This window comes from Strigops habroptila, chromosome 12, assembly GCF_004027225.2.
Source record: "Strigops habroptila isolate Jane chromosome 12, bStrHab1.2.pri, whole genome shotgun sequence".
Taxonomy (NCBI): Eukaryota; Metazoa; Chordata; class Aves; order Psittaciformes; family Psittacidae; genus Strigops; species Strigops habroptila.
In genome coordinates this window covers 16,439,562-16,459,382 of record NC_044288.2, presented here as the reverse complement: position 1 = coordinate 16,459,382, position 19,821 = coordinate 16,439,562, and the positions used below count along the sequence as shown (strand labels likewise).

The window sequence follows — 19,821 nt, the reverse complement described above, 5'->3', positions numbered from 1 at the left end:
CATACATCTCTACATGTCCTCCTCTGTTTCTGCCACGTCTCCCAGGTTTGATGGGCAGTTAACAGGAACCTGCATCTTCAGCAGCAACAAGAGCAATGATACTCCTGACAAACACAAGCCATGTCATGGCAGACCAAAAGCCCATCTGGCTCCAGCATGACACTAACCAATTCAGGTGCCTAGAGAAGAGTAAACACCCCAGCTTGCATATCTCTGTGTCCCTGATTTCCACAGCCAGCAACAGTGGTATCTGTATAATACACCCAATGGACTTTTTAAAGTAGATGTGTCAGGTTCATCGAAGTCTTTGTTATTCTGGGCCAACCACCTCCCTTCCTGTTTATCAGAAAGAAGTAGTGAAGGCAGTGATCTCAAGGGAGTAAGTTTCTATTGTACCCACGGCATCTTCCGTAACCTCTGTGTACGGCCAGAATAAAATTACTTCTTAATACAAAGCCAAGCTTCTGCCTGAGGAGCTCCATGTTCACACTTAATCTGTTCACCACCACTATCAACACCATCACAGAGGGAAAAAACAACATTACACTTCAGAGATTGCCGCTTTTTAAATTTGTAGATGACCTCACTGCTTCAGCCCCTGCTCCCCCAGCCAAGGCTGCTGCTGTCCCCACCAAATGCTTCTCACCAGTTCACAGACACAAGGAACAGTGAGACCATTTGCACCCAGGGCACAGGATGCCAAGTTCCTGATCTCTCCCCATAGGGCCAGCATAGCTGCCTCTCCAATACACCTCCTGCCTCCATGCTCCTCCACGCCCCCCTGACCCTCCCGGCTCCCCACCCTGCAGCGAAGCACAGCTCCCTGTGGAGCAGCCCTCACACAGGCCAATGCTCAGAGCACAAGTGATGGAGGGCTGCTGTAGCACCAGTCTGCCCAGAGCACTTCCCAGCCTCCCTGAACCAGGCCCATGCATCTCAGGCTTTGGCTATCGGCATTTTCCAGGGAGGCTGGAAGAGAGCATGGCTGCAGCACAGCACTGAGCAGCTGTGGGCATCTCTTGATATACTTGTGCAACATCAGCTTTCCACTCCCCTCTCTCATGCTGATTTTCCCCTGGGGCTGAAGACAACATACAGCATGTTCTTCTTCTCCTTTGAAGCCTGTCCAAGGCTTCTGTTCCAGTCCCAAAATAGGTACACTGCTTTTCTATGTCTCTTCCAATTTTTCAGCACTCTTTTCAGAGCAGGGATGTTTAACACTACACGTGGTTTTCCCCCTTCCAGGCTCATGGTGCTGCAGCTGAAGCTGTTGCTGCTCCCCCCACGCCATCAGCATCCCACAGAGCCATGCTCAAGACTCACTTTGGCCTCTGGAAAGACTCTGGGACGATTATTATAGAGGTCATTTGTAAGGATGGAAAACAAAGTAAGTCAAAAGCTGCCAGTATATTTCAGGAAGGATAAATCCTATCAAATCACTCTAATGGTCTTTGACAGGATAAAAGGCCTAATGAATAAGCAGGCTCTCCAGAGACAGCCGGGAGCTCTTGGAAGTAAGATGACACAATTAGTAACATGCAAACAAGCAGGAAATTCCAATTACTTGACAGCAATGCCCATGGCAGAGGAAACATTTGAAGTAAAAAGTGCTGAACCTTTCATGTCCTGCATGATACTCTAAGGAGCAGGCTATGATAATAACAGCCCAAGAGTAAAATGCTTACAACCGACTGAAAATTATTCTCAAAAACACAGGTATTAATGGTCTTCTGGCAAACTGAGGAGGCATTTCCAGTGACATCCTGCAGGAGTCTATTTTAGTCTGTATTTGAATTTACATTTCTGGAAGCAGAACAGCAAATACTCTTGCAGAAATGGGTAGATAACAAGACTGTGAGGGACTGCAGATATGTGGTTAGAAGGTGCAATTAAATAAAGACTAATGCGAAGCAGGACTGCAGGAGGAAGAAATAAAGTATGTGAAAAGCAATCAGCATAAGGACTCAGGGATGAAAGGGCAAATCGCAAACATCACAAATATTAAAGTTATTTTTGCAAAACAAGTAAAATCTTATTTCCTGAGAAATTTTCTATAAAACACAAAATATGTTACTCTCTTCTGCTGGTGTCAGCAAGGCCTCGGCTGCAATGCTGCTAAAAACCACGTTACCAGCTCTAAAAATGTGTAAGCAAGTGGGACACAGTCCAGAGCAGACCAAGAATAGTAATTTTGGAAAACAGAAGCTGCAAGGAGAGGCTGTGTTTGTTTAAGCCAGAAGAGGACTAAAGAGATCACAGCCTTCCAGTATGTAAAAAACTGGATATTGGAAAGATGCAAACCTTTGTTTGGTCAAGCAAGGCTGTTACGAGAAACTTTTCAAATGGAAAGTGAGGAAAAGGCTGGATTGTCCTTTACTGGGGACTTCAAAGCATGGGAAAACCTGCCAGGATGTTAGGGCGCCCTGTCTTAGCACACAAAAATAAACAGGAAGGTGATATTCAGGGCTCCCTCACCCAGAATGATGATGTTCCATAGGAATAACCTGCACTCCCATTGGCTTTCACAGTGTTTGCTCAATGAGCAATCCAAGCTCTTCTGTATAAACACCTTATTGTCCCCCAAACTTACAACATAATTTCTGGCAGCTACAAAACACTCTACTAGCCCTTCTACACCTTGTGCCAAATTACAGCTAGAGATGCTGAACACCCAGTTCTGGCTCCCTGTAGTGCAGTGACTCTCCTGGCAGCTACTTCCAGAGCCTGCTCGGTTCCATGTTTCTCAGCCTGCCCCCGATGGGTTCAGAAACACTGTACAGAGCTGCACAGGGAATTTCTAATTATGACAATGCTTTCAGTATTGAATCAAAAAGATTTACAAGCCCCTAAACAAATTATTTCAATGCAGTTGCTTACATTAACCAAATGTATTATCTTAGCAAAAGCTCCTAGATTAGGGTTGATGAGTTATTGTACCTAAAAACTTGTCATCTAGTATTGTTTATATTCTTACCATTGAATTCATTAGGCACTCAATGCTGTATCAGCTTTTCCATCCTCCTGGCCTGGCAGACATCAGGCTAACTGGCCTACCAAGACTCTGGTCAGACTTTTTCCCTTTCTGAGGATTGGTTAAACCTGAGCACTCATTAAAGGTCGCAGGAACATCTTTAGTAACCAACACAAATTGAATCACAGAGGAAACACTCCCATCAACCACCTCCCCCATAATTTTTAAATGTAACTTAAATCGTTCCCTCTAATAGATGTTACTTTACACCTCCTCACCTACTAGTGAACTCAAAGGTGTTTTATCACTCATACACGGAGCCTATTTCTTTGTCTGCACCCAACCAGAAGTACTTTTGGAATATTTTTTCTTTTTATTTCAAATTTCTGCCCCCATTTCACCACAAACTAGGATATGCTTTGATACTGTTCTCTTCCTTTACTATGAACTCACGGCTGTTCAGAGATCTAACACATTTTTGTCTATTTTCCACCAGTGCTTTTCCTGACCATTCAGCTCACTCAATTGCCTTCAACTTGGAGAAAATGGCCAATTTGAGGAACCAGTATCTCAACTATTGTTGGGACTGTCCTTTGCCAGGCCTCAAGGATGGGTTCTGCTCACAAGTACCATTTTTCAGGCAAGGACCAGCTGCCCCTTCAGCAATTAATTCACCTTTTTGCAGTCACAGTGGGGTGCAAACCAGGGTTGTATCATATGGACCATGTGAGAAAGATTTCTCTAAACTTTATGATGCTGTGAAGTGAGTGCAAGGTGATGAGCAGCGCCTGGGACACCGAGTCAACACCACAACCCAAGCAGAGCCCAGCCACGTGGAGCACTGACCTGCAGGTCTTTTGGTCAGGTTGAGGCAGTCTGCGTGGTACACCTTGGGGCAGCCTGGCTTCTTACAAGAAACCAGCTGCCCTCCATCCCCACAGCTGAAACACTCGTCCTCTCGCTCCTTCATCACCTCCGCCTGCGACCTGCGCTTCATCTGCGGCCGTCTCTTTAGCTTCTTGGACTTTTCCTCATTGAGGCTGGGCTGGCTCTGTGGGTGAGACAATGTCAGTTAATGCAGGTCTCTGCCCCTTCCATCTGTTCCCTTCCTGCTACAGTGGAGGTAACTGCAAACCCTGCAAACAAAAATCCCACTGCCAGCCATACCTGAAACATATGTAGCATCTCTACAGTGCTGCTTAATATTTGGCAACCAATCTACTACAGCAAATAGTTCTCTTTAAGAGCCTGGAAGCCCTGCACCAAAGCCTGGTTAAACGTGGGATACATCAATTAGCAACAGCAGAATGAGGAGCCAGGGACTGCCTGATGTCACTGAGCTTGTGCTACCTTTCACACTCTTCAGGTCCTCAAAGCAGTCAGGTCTCCTTGCACCCGTGACTTACGAAGAGCCTCTCCGAGGCCTTCCTGCACTTCTTGACATTCCTCCCTCCTCTCTCTGTTTTCAGTCTGAATTTATCTATGATCAGTTTAGACCTATTTTTCTCATGTCAGTGCTGCTCTTTTCCACACAGTTTTTCCTCTCTCCCTGAAGTAACCACCGGGACATATTCTCCTTCTCATAAACCAGACATGAACAGTCTGCACCCTCAGTCTTCCTAATGGCTTTTCTCTGCCCCATTGAGTTTATTTCTCCCCAACACAAGTTAAAGAACTACCCATGCTATTTAAGATGATGCCTCACATGCCATGTACAATGACATCAACATTTCTCTAAAATAACAGGAGTTCCTTCTCAAAGCACTGCCTGTATTTGCCTTTTTAACAGCTGTGTCACAACAGCAGCTCAGTCCTGCGGCAGCTGAACTGCTCACACTCCTTCTCCACCACTCCTCATGACCTTCTCATGGCAGATTTGCTTCTGCTATTACTCTTCAGGTGTGTACTCTGGTGTACTGCACCTCCCAACTCCAGCCCATTCCCAGTAATACTCAGTTATACCTTTGCAAATGCCCCATCCTCTCCCACACCGTTAAATTACAGTTGTATTATCATGCTTCCAACAGCTGTGTAGTAATAGGTAGTAATGAAATAACCACAACTGGTCCCAAGATTGGCATATAAATGTTTTAAGTGCTCTCTTCTCTGGCCTAAGGCTTCCTCAAAGGCTGCCCTTCCCTTCAAACTAATTCTTCACACTACTCCTAACCCCCTAGCAGAGATCGTCTCTAGGCTAAGCCTCCCGATGCCATTTGTCCCCAGTTGGTGACCTTATCAAAGCACTATCAATTCAGTTTATCTAAACAGACATGAGCTAAATTTTATGCCATTTTCCACATATCTATGTCGAAATAATGTGTTCTCCACACAGAACATGTATGTGCTGACATGACACCTACAAGGCAATTTTTGCATCCTTTGTTCTGCATAAATATGGGCACTATTTTCACTGCTCTCTTACAAAGCCTAAACCCAAAACCAACAAAACATTTAAAGACCTTTGTCTGCAGACCTACAGTTTCAGAATCGGGCAGCAGTGGTTATCCAGCTGTCCTGCCACTATGCAGTTACAGCTCGATTGTTTCCTTCCCCTTTACCTGTGGATATTTCTGGTTTCATACCACCATTCACAATGACAACGGGGACCAGTCAAGCCTTTCTTATCGCTAAAAATGCAGACAGTGAAATCACTCCACCTATTATCAGCGTCTAGTACCTCGGCTATTTAACTACAAAGAGAACAAGAAAAACCTTTCACAGCTAATTTGAATGTCTAAGGCAAGGTCTAACAGCTGGACTAAGCGATTCCCACTTCAATACAATAGACTCCCAAGCATTCTTCCACAGTCCCACTTAGCAAGGTCACTTTGAAGAGCGAACTTGAGTATAATCTTGTCTTGCTGTATCTTCAAGAAGCTTAAAAATGCATCTATTGTGGGAGGAATTTGGGAAGGAAAAAAAAAAAAAGAAAAACAAAAAACCCCCATGGTACTGCTTTCTTGGGTATTGTTTCTTAGCCCATCTCATCAAGACAGAATGAGTCGCCTCAGGCATCACAATGGAACATTAATGCCAACTAAAGGGCACCGTTCTCTGATTTCCATCATGCAACCTGCAATTTCAGGGTAAAAATGACAGTCAAACCATGTATAACACAGGAGCAGCACAAAATCAATTGAACTTTGAATCTCAACCGCAAAAAAAGAACTAAATACATCAGATGTGCCATTCATCTCATCTGTCAACTTCTTAAGACATCAATTATTTATTTTTTTTTTACCGTAAGTTAATTCTGCAGAACGAAGCTCTCTGGAGAATTCATAAAACCTTCCCTATATATGGACAGGGTTTTTAACCCTTAACTGTGGGTAAATAATCCACCAGTATCCACATGTCAGAGCAGAGGGATTACAGACTGATTTGGTGAAGCTCTTGAAACAAACCAACAGCTGAGACATGGATTTTGCTGGTGACAGCTGGGAACTTGGCCAACTGCTCCTGTAATTTCCTTTTCCCAGTGAGAACCAGCTCACACAAGGAGGTAACTGAAATCAATTCCTCTTACTGCAATACTGCAGTTACAAAACGAAGCTCCCAAAAGCCAGTGAAGTCTAAAACCCAGTGATTTTTCTACTACATATATGGAAAATTTCTTATGCCTGGATGATGTGTAAACATCAATTGCTTAATTAATAGAAGGAAAAAACCCAAGAAGTCTCCTATTGCAGCAAAGGTGGTGATGCAGATAGAAGCCTTCTGGCTCTAAAGCAACTCCAGTCTAAAGGAATGCAAGTTTGCTGGCCTTTCATGCATGCTCACAATTTACTCAGGCCTTTACTTTGGGAAATGGGCTGAGCTGTATTGCCTGGTTATCCGACAGCAGTCCTTCCCATGCCTGTCCTTTGCTCCTCTTCTATCATGCCATGATAATAAACAGAAAATTCTGAAAAAAAATCTTTCATTTACTCTTTTGGTGTAAAATACAACTTCCTGTCATTATTTATTGCAACTCTAACAACTGAGGTCTAAGATCTGTTCTCTCAGAATGGAAACTTGAATATTCAGCTCATTTCAAGCACTGTTCTCATGACCACACTGATTACCCTGCCTGAGATCTCTGCAACAAATGATGCACATCTATGCAAAAACGTGATGTGGAAGAACAAAAGCTTAAAGGAGGCATCATACCTTTGGCCGTACTCCTAGGAAGCCACTGCAGTTTGGGGCACCACATTTACAAACGGTCTTTCCGTTTCCCAAACACTCCAGGTTGTAGTTGAAAGTCAGCTCAGTCCCTGCACAAAAGCAGATCAAAACCAAGCAAGTTGTAATGAGCTATGGGGTAGAATGTCTCACTGCTGAAATAAAAGCACTTTTGAAATACAATGCCACAAATGACTGTCACAAATACACAAGGATACCAACTATTCATCTCCCCATAGATCTGTGTTGATTCAAAGTTCAGTGCAACCCCGTATTCCAACCACGTGCTACAGCTAAAAAGGGCACTCCACCCCACCCAGTAGCATGCTTAGTTCCATTTCTAAGCCCCACAAATCAGAACTAGGAACCTCCATTTATACCATGGATGTGTTTAATTATGTCAGCGCTGGTGGTTAAGTCTCATGAATGCCTACATGAAAACAAAGATTAACTATCTTCCCAGGGAGCTACAAACCCTCCCCTTTCCTTACAGAAACACTCCCACGCTTTAACTGCAGGTACTGCCAGAGCAGGGTTTCTTACCAGCTTTGATATTTACAATTGCGAAGAGCCCGACCCGCGTGTCGCCGTTCACACACCACTTCTGAGTCTCGCAGTTTGGCTGGCAGCAATGGTTCATGAACCGAGCGTAATTGCCCTTTGGCCCAGCATCAATGATTCGATCCTGGAATGGGAAGAAATAAAAATCAGAAACATGCAGTTAATGAATGGTCATTTCTTGCTCAAACCGTTGCAGCCCAGGTACCAATATACCAAGAAAGCATTAACCAGCACTGAAAAGTGTGACAGCAGAGGCATCTGATGATGCTCGTGAAGCACCTGAGTTCATCCATGTGTTTTAACCGAGTGTAAGTGACAGGTGTCGCTGTGCTGCCTGGAAAATCAACAGACACCCAACTGCTTTCCACACACTGCAGATCATACAGCAATACAGTCTCCTGCACAGCTTCATCTTCCTTTTCAAAGACACAATAGCTCCTCAACAGCCAGAGAAGTCCCACCACTGCTTTCTGAGAAGTCAGCTCTCCCTGCAGTGTCAGTGCTGGATAATCAGTACACTTCCAAGGCAGCACTTGTGATTCCAGACCCCAACTTCTGCTTAAAAGCAAAATATTAGTTCCTATTTCTTGTGGGTCAATGTATAGAAGGAAAACAGGAACAGTATGATATGTGTGAGGTATACCTCTGTACAGCACACTACCACTTATTAGACTGTGTTGGAGAGGAGAGAGCAGCTGCAAGTGAGATCTGCTTTTGAAATAATGAGGTAGATACTAACACTTGGTTTTGCCCCTGCTCCCACCCATCAGACAAACAAGGAGATCAAGATATGGTCAGTGTGAACTTCCAGCAAGAGGGAAGAGCAAGAAAGCAGTCACACTGCTATCCTGTCCCACACCTGACAGTTTCTTCCTGTGCCTCCTTTCATGGTCTCCCTCTAATCTTTACAAGGCTGAGTGACGAAAGTGTGGAAAGCATCTGACAAGCACTTACCTCTGAAAGCCAGGAGCTCACACCAACAACCTGGCCTCCAGGACCCTCTGAGGAGTCTGTGGGGCTGTAACAACTCCACTGCTTTACTTAAATCAGCAAGACCTGGGATCTGAACTTAAACCAAGGTCTCACTGTGACTGGTACTTGTGTATGTGAAGACTGATGCCTTCTCTTGCACACACCAGCCCAGTTCTGGACTCTGCAGAGTTCAGCTGCTGGGAAGGATCCTGAAGATGCCAAATTCACCCCGTTATGAAGCAGGATCTACAATCCTCAGACAACTGCCTCACCTCTTCTGAATAAACTCTGAAGAAGTTGGTTCAGACTTTCCTCCTAATCCTAATATCCAACCTTCTCTACTGCATGTCAAGTCCATTCTTTTAGTCTTTTCTTCAGTGGAAACACATACCGGTTCATCAGCAACTCTTAGCACCATTTTACTTGCTGGAGAAGACCACTGTCATGCCTTCCTTGCAATTATTTTACTTCTATAAAGTATCCTGGCAAGAAAAATTCCTCCTACATACCTTATCCAGTGTCAACATGTAGAAATTGGTGATGTCATGCTCCTGAGCATAGCGGATTCGGGCTCGGCACTCCTCCTCATCAATTAGCTCCCCAACATACTCATTAACAAATTCGCCCTGCCAGAGAGGAAACAACAAGCTGGTAAGATGAGACAAATTCCCTCCAGGATGAAGGGACATCCACCTTTGTTCTAAAACTTAGTTCCTGTTTCCTTTGTGGAAACCTTTTCATAAAAATATTTCCATGTGCTTTGTAGCCAGTTTGACCTATAATCTTCATTAAGAGCCCTGAATCATACATCCCTTTCACATACTCAAAAAGTAACTTGAAATAAATTAAACAACAGCCATCTTTGTGCTACGGAAAGAATTAACGTTCAGGGACAGCACAGAAGTAAACCACAAAACCAGCTCTTTGCTGCAAAGCTCAAAGCACTGCAAAACCACATTCCAGCATGAAACAGTACCCCTTTGGGGACCAACCACACCAAGCAGCATGATGCACCAAGGGCAACTGCTCCTGCAGTGGATCTGTGGAGTTCCCTGCAGTGAAGTACCACAGAGACCATACTCCAGCCACCAAAGGGAAGCCCAGCTCTGCTGCAGAGAGGCTAATAGCTGTCTCCATTAAATAACTGAGTTCTGCTGTTTCCAGACTGTCTGCTGAAAGTGAAACATAACTTCCAGGTGCATGGAACAGCAGAGAGACCCTTTAACCTATATCACAGCAAGCAGCGAAGCCTCAACAGGACAGACTCACATTTCTCCTTCTGCTATCAAGCCCTCCCCCACAGCGCACTGTCCATACTCCTTTTTCAGACATTTTTCTCCTACTATGCTAACTGTCCTGTTTCACTTCACCGTTTTTTAGCTTTGGGGTTCTCTTTAACATTTTTCCTTCTTCATTCAGCACATATGTGTGTCCACAGAACTACGATTCTCTGGATTTTAAAATTATATACAAATGTTTTAGCTGGAGATATTAGTTTCAGCATTAATAATAGCTATCTCCAAGACATTACCCTTTTGTAAGAGCCAAGCCCTGTTTTCAGTTTCTGATACAAGATTCTCGTGCTGGAAAAGCCTGGCTATTCAAGAATGAGGGGAGGTATAATCACTGTTTCCCATATGGAAATCCTGAGCACAGTCTTCATGCCAGTGTTTTGGTGTACTCAAAGCCTGTCGTCCATACAAGCAGACAGATCAAGCAATCATCCTTCTTACCATGTGGGACATCAACATGCAAACTATTTTCTTGGTTAGCTGAGCCAAAACATTCTTGTCAGGACTGGAAAAGTTAGAACTCATCCATTTCTTTCCTAAATAGCATTCTATGGCAAGATGTAGTCTTCTAATTATGGAAGTTAGTAATTTTTCCAATCTATTGAAATCAACACTGAGTAAGAAAGAAGCAGCAAGAGAAAACTGCATGCAGAAACAGAGAAGGTACCTTTCTGATGTCTGTTTTGGCTTGTAAGCCCCAGCCTCGTGCCAGCGTGCGGAAGATCTGTACCTCGGGATACTGCCGCTTGGAGAAGCACTGGTTCTGGCAGCGCTCCCCAGCGGGACACACCAGGGGGTGGCATTCATAGAGCAACATGCGGTTGATGCACTCGGAGTCCAGGCCACACGGGTTTTCATCTGTTGGTTTGCAGTTGCAACGTGGTATCTCAGACAGGTCTGCAGTGAAGATCTGTACCTTACCCACCGGCCGGTTCACCTTGAATGCATATGGAAGATGTCAGCTCTCAAGAACAAGTTATCCTGGTAGCCACTTCTATACTCAACCCTTGCCCACGAGCTGACAGCTGCAGTGTTAGTTACAGCAAGGGGCAGCACGACACAAGTACAAGCACAGATGTGCTCCTGGGCACACTATTTCAAGAGGTATATGGTTAGAGGGCAGAGTGAAGGAGGATGCAGGTCCCCCATTAGCACCACTGGTGCAGGGTGTGTTCTGTGACCCTGGAGGGGAGGGAGGCTGCCAAGTGTCCCCCTCCCATCACCTCTGTGTCTACATCCAACCCAAGTGGCCCAGGACTCTTGCTGGCTGCACACCATACCTGTGACCAACACCAAACCATTTTCTGTGTGAAACAGCATCTTTCCTGGCCTCTGTGCATTGAGTCCTCTTCCTCAGCTTTCCTTTACAGCCCTGTTTGTTTAACCTGTTACCTTCGAGCGGGCTTGTGCTCTCAGCTGTCACTCACTATCAGAACCAGGCTGGCATGCCCATGACAGAGTGCAGAGGGCCTACCTATGCACCAGGCCACAAGCAGTTAGCTTCCTACCCAACTGTCCTGCAGATGGAAATAAAGAAAAACCAGACAAGGCTGGGGTTGGAAAGCCCAGAGAGGAACTCAGAGTTAAGGCAAGGAGCTCTCTAAAAACCGCTCCAGAAGGAAGCAGAGTGCAGCACCAGCTGTAGAAGTGACTGGTGTGTCTGTGGCATGAGCAAGGTGCTTCAGTTTTGGTTAATGGCAGCAAACACTGAAAAGTGGGCAACAGACTCAGGACTTTGGAGAGAGACACTGAAGAAAAGCTCCTCACTGTTCTTTGCCTGGGTGAGCAATACCATCGGCTTCCTCTCCTCTCTCAGAACACAAAAGGAGGGGATCATTTAGCACAACTATTCCAGCCCCCACATTATTTATCTAGTTCTACCCACAGAGCAAGGTTTCCGTGCTGGCAGTCTGCCTGAGGCTGGCCTAGCCTGGATCCTCCTTCTGTGTTTAAAAGCAAACCTTGCAGAAACCTCTGATTAATCTCTTCAGCATAGTCTCCACTTCCTCCTAGAACTGTGTCCCACCTTCCTTGTCACTCTTGTGCTCTCCTCTGGTGCTTTCCGTCTCTTACTCAGTGATGACACCCCCAGGATTAGGTCAGCCCAGACAGCAGTGTCCTTGCTGGCTCTGGCACCGCCACTCCAAGTCATCCCAGTGTCTGAACACACACACATGCCCAGCAAGCCTGCTCTACTCTCCTCTGAGGCACTGCTAGTTCCAAACCAGTTCCAAACCAGGGCAATGCCTGGACTAGCCACAACCCCGATGTGATTAAGGATCCCAAGTGTATTTTGCAGCAGACTCTTGGGTCTCCTTGGGACGAACTCCCAGGTGCTGATCTACTTAGAAGGCCAGGACAGGAGCAAGACGCAACCAGCTCTGGCCATTCCACCCTGAAACCCTCTCCAGTCCACCGTATGCTCCTTCTAACTACTTTGCTTTCACAGAGACAAACAGCTTGCACTCAGAAGAGCTGCCACGGCTAATGACCATGACAGTTATTATTTATACTAAAAGGTATTTCAAAGGCTCCAAACTGCTTCCAAAGTTCCTTTGTGCTGCAGCCACAGACAAGCTTAAAAATACCTTTAATGAGAAACTATTTCCTCCTCCTCTGAAGCTGCCTGGCCCATACTGCTGCCACAGCATTCAGCAGTGTTCTTTACACTGTACCGTAACTCATGCAGGACATACCTGCCTGCTTAGAAGTCTTAACTAGACACAAAAAAAGCACCAGCAGTCAGTTAAGCTTTCATAGTTTGCCACATAAAAAAGGGAAGGAGCTGACAGAGGCAATGAATAAAGAACACGGACCTGAGTCACCAGGTTTCTGATCAGTCTGGACCCACATCTCAAGCACATACACCTGCCTCGCCCCACCTCCCCCCTCAAGTCACCTCCATCCCATAGAACTTCTATTGCTGCTCCAGATCTCCCACAAAATACAGCCCCAAACATGAAGAGTGCTCCAAAACTCAGCAACAGGGCTGATATTCCAGAAGGTACATCAGCTTTAGTATTTCTGTCCAGTCACCAACTGATACAGAAAGGGATACAGAACAATAGCAGGGATCAAACAAGATACTGTGAGCTACCATCCTCCATGCAGCTCTGCTCCACTACACCCTAACCATCTCTTGTCCTGGGATGCCCACCTTGCCACCAGTAGCACACAGCACTCGAGCATACTGCGTATTACGAGCACTCTCCCCTAAGTTCTTGAGGTAGAAAGATGCTTCTTCAGACCACACAACCGACATGGAACAGCACAGACATGTCCAGACCTGTGCCAGTAAATCAGAGTACCTCTATTACTGGTGTCCAGCTTCCACACAGCACTGCACATACATGCATCCTTTTTGTGAAGGATGACTGAAGATGCCAAGAGCACCGAAGTAACCTCCAAATGCAGAGAGATGCCCAAACAGTAGCAACGTTTCTGTATACCTGTAAGTCGCCTGCACCAACAGCTCAAGACTTCTCTTCCACACCTGCCCCTCCACCCCGACCTGCCCTCACCTTGATGTGTTTGTAGGGAGGAGGTTTCTTGTCGTTCTTTTTGTCTTCCTGAAGCTGTCTCAGTTCTTTCTGTGCCTTCAACTCTTCAAATCTTACTGCGGCTTCCTGAAGGGCTATGTGAGAGAACAGGCTGTGTTACGAGAAAGCTCCCTCTGTTCACAGGGATCTGGGCTGCCAGTGTCCACCTAAGGCTCCCACTTCCACAAGCAAACCTCCCCACAAGCTGTGTACTTCAGAGGTTCACCAGCCAGTGCACTCACAAGTTACAGTAAGGGACCTGCCCATGGATGATGAAGCATCCAAACTGTCAGGCAGCTGCATTCGCAACTCCCAAGTGCATTTTTACACACAGATAATGACTGTATGTGACACAAGGAAGCTGACAAAGCAGCAGCTCACTCAGATTTAGAGGGGCTATGTCAGAGCTGGAGAAGTATTCAAGATCTGCACACCCTTCTCCCTCTCTGGGAGTCAGACCAGTGAACATTCTGAGTGCACTGGATGACAGATGAGCAACAGCTCATTCTACAAATTTAACTTCACTTTAGCTCTAAGAAAACATTTTTTCTCTGTTTCAAGAATATCACTTCTGCAAATGGGAATGAAGACAAAAAGAACGTGTACCTCCCTGGATGAAGACAAGTTACCTTTCTTGTATATGCCATCCACGCCCTTTCCCATCTTGTCTTTGCTGCTCACATCACCTTCCATGTAAGGGAACACACGGGCCTGATGGGTCCACAGGTAATCCTTGGAGCCGAAGAACAGCACAGGGAACTCACCGATGTCATGTTTCATTTTCTGGATGTTGACAGGAATTGTCCTAGGATGGCAAATCTCAGCTGGCCACCACCTGCAACACAGGGAAGGGCTGATGAAATATCTGGATTCCTTGCTTCCAACCAACTCAGAAGTACACTACTGCATGGACATATGGGGAAAAAGTGTGTGAGGGCTACCAGTGAGGCTGGTGGGAGACAAGAGGCTACTGGAGGAGAAAAGCACACATTTCGCCAGCCACTACATCAATGCAAAAAAGCCAGAGGCTGCTGCACTGTACCCTGCAGAGAGGAGCAGCTTCTCACCTCAATCACCATGAGCATTGCTTGAAGAAGGGATGGGGACAACTCTGTTCTACCTTCACCTACCTGTAGCGCCCAACTTTCACCCAGACTACTTCCTTGTAGTGTGGCTTTTTGCCTGCCTTGCAATCATTACAATACCAGCTTCCCTCTGGCATCTCAATGTTTAGACACTCACGGTGAAACGCAGCCGGGCATGACTCACAGCATAAGAGGCTGCCCCCTGCAAAGAAAAGGAGGAGGATTTCATCAGTTACTGTGCAGAAGCGCTGGACTCCACACTTCCAGAGAGACACACCTGAGAAAAGGGCATGACGCTCTTCTGCAAACCCTTTTCGAAAGCTATGCCCTACTCATGCTGCAAAAAGAACCCTTGTAAGGATCCAGAAAAACTCCTAGCCTTAAGATGGACTTAAATGGGGACAGACAGGAAGGCAACCTCTGCAGTTCCCACTGGCACACTCCGGATGGTCAAAGCTTCCGCCTTCTCTAATAACTTCTTGTGAGGGCATTTCTTGGTGACAGGGGACCCAGCACAGACCATCTCACCTTCCGAGCAGACAAAGCACCAGCTGACGTTGACATGCTCGTGGTTGCGGCAGCCCCGTCGTGCAGTGAAGTGGTTGGGGCAGATGATGCTGTTGGAGGCGAGCACCACGGAGCCAGCAGCGAGGCAGAAGTCATTGGAGTGGTACGCAACGGGACACCGCACACAGCGCATCAGGCGGCCTAGGAGCAGAACATGTTGGGAGCACACTGAGCCTCTAAAGGACAATCATTTCTTGTTTCTGGCCAAAACCAGCCTCTATTGATACGTAAGCTCAAAACCAGCAACTGCAGGTGAAAAGGAAACTGACCTTTTTTATTGACTGTCCCTGACATAGTCACTAGATTCTTATTATTTAACAAAATATAAATAAAATTAGGAATATCCATTATATTTGTATATAACATGTATAAAATCTTTAGTAGTGAAAAACTTCCTGCATGCTGTGCAGAAACAGTTCAAGAGTTCACAGACTGGGACTGCTTCCTATCATACACAAATAATTAGTAAATCAGCTCAGACAGTAATTACAGAGGGGGAGTTCCAAGTGCTTGGCTGCACATAATGAAACCAAACCGTGCAGCTTCTGAAAACATCAGCACTTGCCTCTCCACTTTATCAGATTTTACTCTGAAATTCCAAAATGGAGAATTCAGAATTGCCTACAGGCCTAATTTAACCCAAGGTTTTTGAGAGCCTGTTTTCAGTTCCTCACAGGAAACCATTAACAAGAAGAGGTAGGAGGAAAAGGGGTAAATCTGACCACTGAGAAGCAGCAGCCAGAAGAACACAGTGTAAATGTTCAGTGGGGAAGCTGTCAGCTGTGGGCTTTAGCCCTTAGTGTTGTCTCCTACGCCAAATACTGGTATGTGGTGAAAAAAATCCCCCGAACACCTTTAACACAGACCCTGAGGATAAAAATAGGGCCAGTCTTATTGTCACTCATCTTAAGATACCAAGAATTCAAAGGAAGGCAGCTTGAGAAGCAGATATACAAGACAAACATATTAAAGTTTTAAGTTTAATCATGTCAGATAAAGGTCAAGGTATTGCTGCCAACAGCTCAAACAAATGTTTGCCTGAGAGGCTCAGCCCAGGGGTGTCACTACCACAAGAGGAGAGTCTGCATTAAAAGAAAAGGAGAACTACAACAGTATCATAGTTTTTACTACGTTGCTCTCTGTGCCGTTGCCTTGATAGCCAGTGCTGCTAAGCAGGCACCATCTACAGCACCAGCACAGTGGAAAGTAGGTAAGAGAAACACGAGAGTGTCAGTACAGCTCCAGAGACTTATTCAAAAAGCCAGAGGCAATGTGGCACCGCTGGACGTGCAGGCATCCAGGCGTCTGGACAGAGGAGAACATTTTAGTGCCATGTCTGACCATCAGGAGCGCTGATGAGCAGCAACCTCGCACACCAACACCTCCCCTTCTGCTCCCATGAGAGACGTTATTCCTCCCTGCAGCAAGCACTGTGTCAAGGACAGAAAATCCACTTAAAGAGCTAGTGGACCAGACACGAAACAAAGAAAAAGCTTCTGACCACATCCCCTGGACCACTCTCGAAGATTCTGGTACCTTTAGATGCAGAGATGTTTGTTGGGTTAGCAGCGTGACAAGTCATGCAGATGTGCAGGGAGCATCGAAAGCCCTTGTTCTGCATGACTGTGGGTGGGTACTTCTGTATGCAGGCTTCATGGTAGTACTTCCCACAGAGGGGCAGCAAGCACCGTTTTACATCTTCCCCGCAGCTCTTGCACACAAAGCAGGTATGGACCCCTGGAGAAAGAGCAGCAGATATAACATCAGTCACACAAAAGAGCTAAATGAAGATCTGACACTTCCACCAGGCTACATATTAGCACAGCACAGCTTTCCAACCAGCTGTACCTATGCCGAAGCACAGGTCTCTGCAGCAGGCTAGTTTTACCTGCAGCTGCAATGGAACTCCAGATCAAATAAAAGTATTATTCTGGCTGTGATTTCAGGCAAGGGAACAGTAAGAAGAAAACCAAAACCTGACAACCCTACTTAAGACATTCCCACCTTTCCAGCCTGCTTCAGACTCATCCTCGCCACCTAAGCCCTCTCTTAATCCCAGCTAAAAATTTCCCCTTCTCTTTCCCATCAGATCCTGGACATCCATTCACTTCTTCACACCCCACATGCCTGAATCAACAGTAAGACCAACTAATTAAAAAGTCATTATCAACCATCAAGCCAATAATCAGAGGACTGAGAGCTACTTAGTGGTTCTACTGCAGGCATATCGCTACGGCAAAGGAAGCACAAGGTAAGCAGGCAGCAAGCACCCTATCCTGCACTCACAAAAGCTGTCTTACCTGTGGAACACTCATTGCAGATGAATTTGCCCTTTGGCATCTCGGAGAGCCCAAGGCACTGCAGGTGGAAAGCACCACAGCACTGCGCCTCACACAGCAACAGCTCCCCTGGCTTCTCGCAGATCTGTGGGGAAGAAAACACAATGTCAGCTCTGAGCAACCTCCTTCCCAACTCATCCCAGACAGCAGCAACCCACGTGCTGGCCAGCAGGGACCCCTGCAGAAAAAACCTAAGCTTTCCTCGTGTCAGTTAGTTCAGGTGGTTTGTGCATCACCACTGCCATTTGCCATCCAGTCCTTGCTACCATGCATTGGCTAAAATGAATCCTATGTTGGTCACATCTCCCTAAAAATCTGTGAACTTCAGGAGATGGGGAGGAAATTGCAGAGAAAACGCTCAATTCAGAGAATAAAAAATTGGTTAATTCTACCAAAGCACCTTGAGGCTACCTGGGCTTATCTGGACCAGATAAGCCCAGGTACGTCCCAGAACTTGCACAAAACCACTTTACAGTGGTAAAGTTTCAAAGAGATTTCTTCAAGGACACTACCTGACACACGTTCTCCTTGAGAGCTGCTCCTCCTCCACGCTCCCCCTGCATCTTTTTGGAAGAAGGCACGCCATGGTCGTTCTCTGACCCCTCTTCGTTTCCCTCTTTGGGGCTGGCAGCAGTCCCATGAACTGATGTCTCCCCCTTTAAAAAGAAATCCAGAATCAGGGATGTCAGTGGTTCCTGTCCACTTGGAAATGACAAATTCAGCCATTGAGCACACAACAGGTTCAGCAGTTGGTCTGTGTGTTACCCACCCTGGAGAGGACATCCCCCATATACTTCCACCCAAAGACTTATAAGAAAGGAAAGAGCTCTTAGGTTACTACATCATTAAAAACCACACGCTCAACACAGTTACTTTCCTGTGCATAACCCCTCTCTGAGGAAGGAGTCATGGCTGAGGAAGAAAGGCATTGCCCTGCACAGAAACAAATGAGGTAGTCTGGAAAAGTCTGAAGCATCCTGCATGGTGATGTCTGCTTGCACTGGCAATGCAAATGAAAAACTTTGAACAGTCCTTATTGCAGCTGGCACCCAGCAAATGAGCCAGACTTTTCCCCGCATGTCTCAGCTTGTCCTAGCCCATGTAAAATACAGGCAAATAAGTACTCAAGTGCCTGTGTTAGCAAAAACCAGCTGGTCAACACCAAAGTGAACAGTGCAGCAGGGCACTTACACCACCATCCTGCCTGTGAGTCTTTCATAAGCATGTCGTGTACGAGTATCACAGCATTGACTGTAACATCGACTGGTAAAAGAGCATCCTGCTGAGAAGATGGGTTTCCAAAGATAAAGGCCAACCTCACACTCATGGGCCAAGTCAATAAATAAGCTTCCCAAGGCTGAAGGACACCTTCCAATGTGTTTGTAGGACCTGCCCAGACACTGTTAGCTGGAAGGAGAGCAGCAGGTATCCTACAGACACTTGTTTCTACAAGATACTGCTGCCCTGCCTTCAGTTTTCTCAGGACAGGCAACCAAGAACTAAGCAGCACCATCTCACCAGCTTCCAGGCCCCTCTGGTACAGTCTAGGCAACACATCAGGATGTGTTGCCTAGTATGCCTTAAAGGCCATTAATGCTGCACCAAAGGGATGACCTTTAGCCAAGTGCTTTGAGCAAGAACATTTTAAGGACTGTGCCATTTTTTCAATATCCCAGCTCACTGCAGATAGCTGAGTGATCTCAGTGTGTACCTGCCAGTTCCTCCCTGGGTCACCAAACCATACCCAGTGTCTGCTGTACAACTGAAAGACCTTGTGAGGAATTCAAAGCGCTGGCAGGAGCAGCAGCCACCACTCTCATACCTTCAAGCCTGCTTGGTGCCAGGTGTTCAGCTAACCATTATGAGGGAGTTTTGCACCATTTTCCTTATGAGAAAACATCAGTCTGAGTTGTGGTGCTACTAAAGCTTGTAAGGTAAACTGAATGCCCTCTGAATGCATTATTATCCTGCGAAAAAAAAGGACATAAAGATCTCCCAAAGTTTAAAGCTGGAAGGACCTGGAGCTGGTATTCTCGTCAGATAATGATGCCTCCTTTGCCTGGTGCTTTATTTTGTTGGTTGGTTTTGTTTGTTTTCCCTGAATGAAGCAGTATGTATGTTTTATTCGGGGATATTTTAAAGCCATGTGAGTTCTGTGGAGCAGTGATGCACAAGTGCACTGGTGGTGTATTAAAGCACACGATACAAAGATAAATGTTATAAATTGCCTTTATTGAGCACAAAAAGAGCAAAGTCCCAGCTACAAACTACTGCCAGTCCAACATCCCATACAGTGTACAGCCTACATCACAATCTCGCTGGAAGGCTGGC

General features: G+C 46.0%; 1 protein-coding gene across 4 annotated transcripts in view; it reads right to left on the bottom strand.

The window, feature by feature from the left end:
• NSD1 (nuclear receptor binding SET domain protein 1) overlaps positions 1-19,821 on the bottom strand; it is a 65,251-nt gene that overhangs the window by 8,732 nt on the left and 36,698 nt on the right. For all 4 annotated transcript variants that reach the window (XM_030504225.1, XM_030504226.1, XM_030504227.1 and 1 more), the window contains 12 exons: positions 18,003-18,146; positions 17,452-17,575; positions 16,688-16,888; positions 15,113-15,292; positions 14,630-14,786; positions 14,129-14,334; positions 13,482-13,594; positions 10,628-10,897; positions 9,178-9,294; positions 7,679-7,820; positions 7,121-7,227; positions 3,818-4,022 (listed from right to left, as the gene is read on the bottom strand). In XM_030504225.1, coding sequence (XP_030360085.1) covers positions 3,818-4,022; positions 7,121-7,227; positions 7,679-7,820; positions 9,178-9,294; positions 10,628-10,897; positions 13,482-13,594; positions 14,129-14,334; positions 14,630-14,786; positions 15,113-15,292; positions 16,688-16,888; positions 17,452-17,575; positions 18,003-18,146 — 1,966 coding nt within the window. The remainder of the gene's footprint in view (positions 1-3,817; positions 4,023-7,120; positions 7,228-7,678; positions 7,821-9,177; positions 9,295-10,627; positions 10,898-13,481; positions 13,595-14,128; positions 14,335-14,629; positions 14,787-15,112; positions 15,293-16,687; positions 16,889-17,451; positions 17,576-18,002; positions 18,147-19,821) is intronic.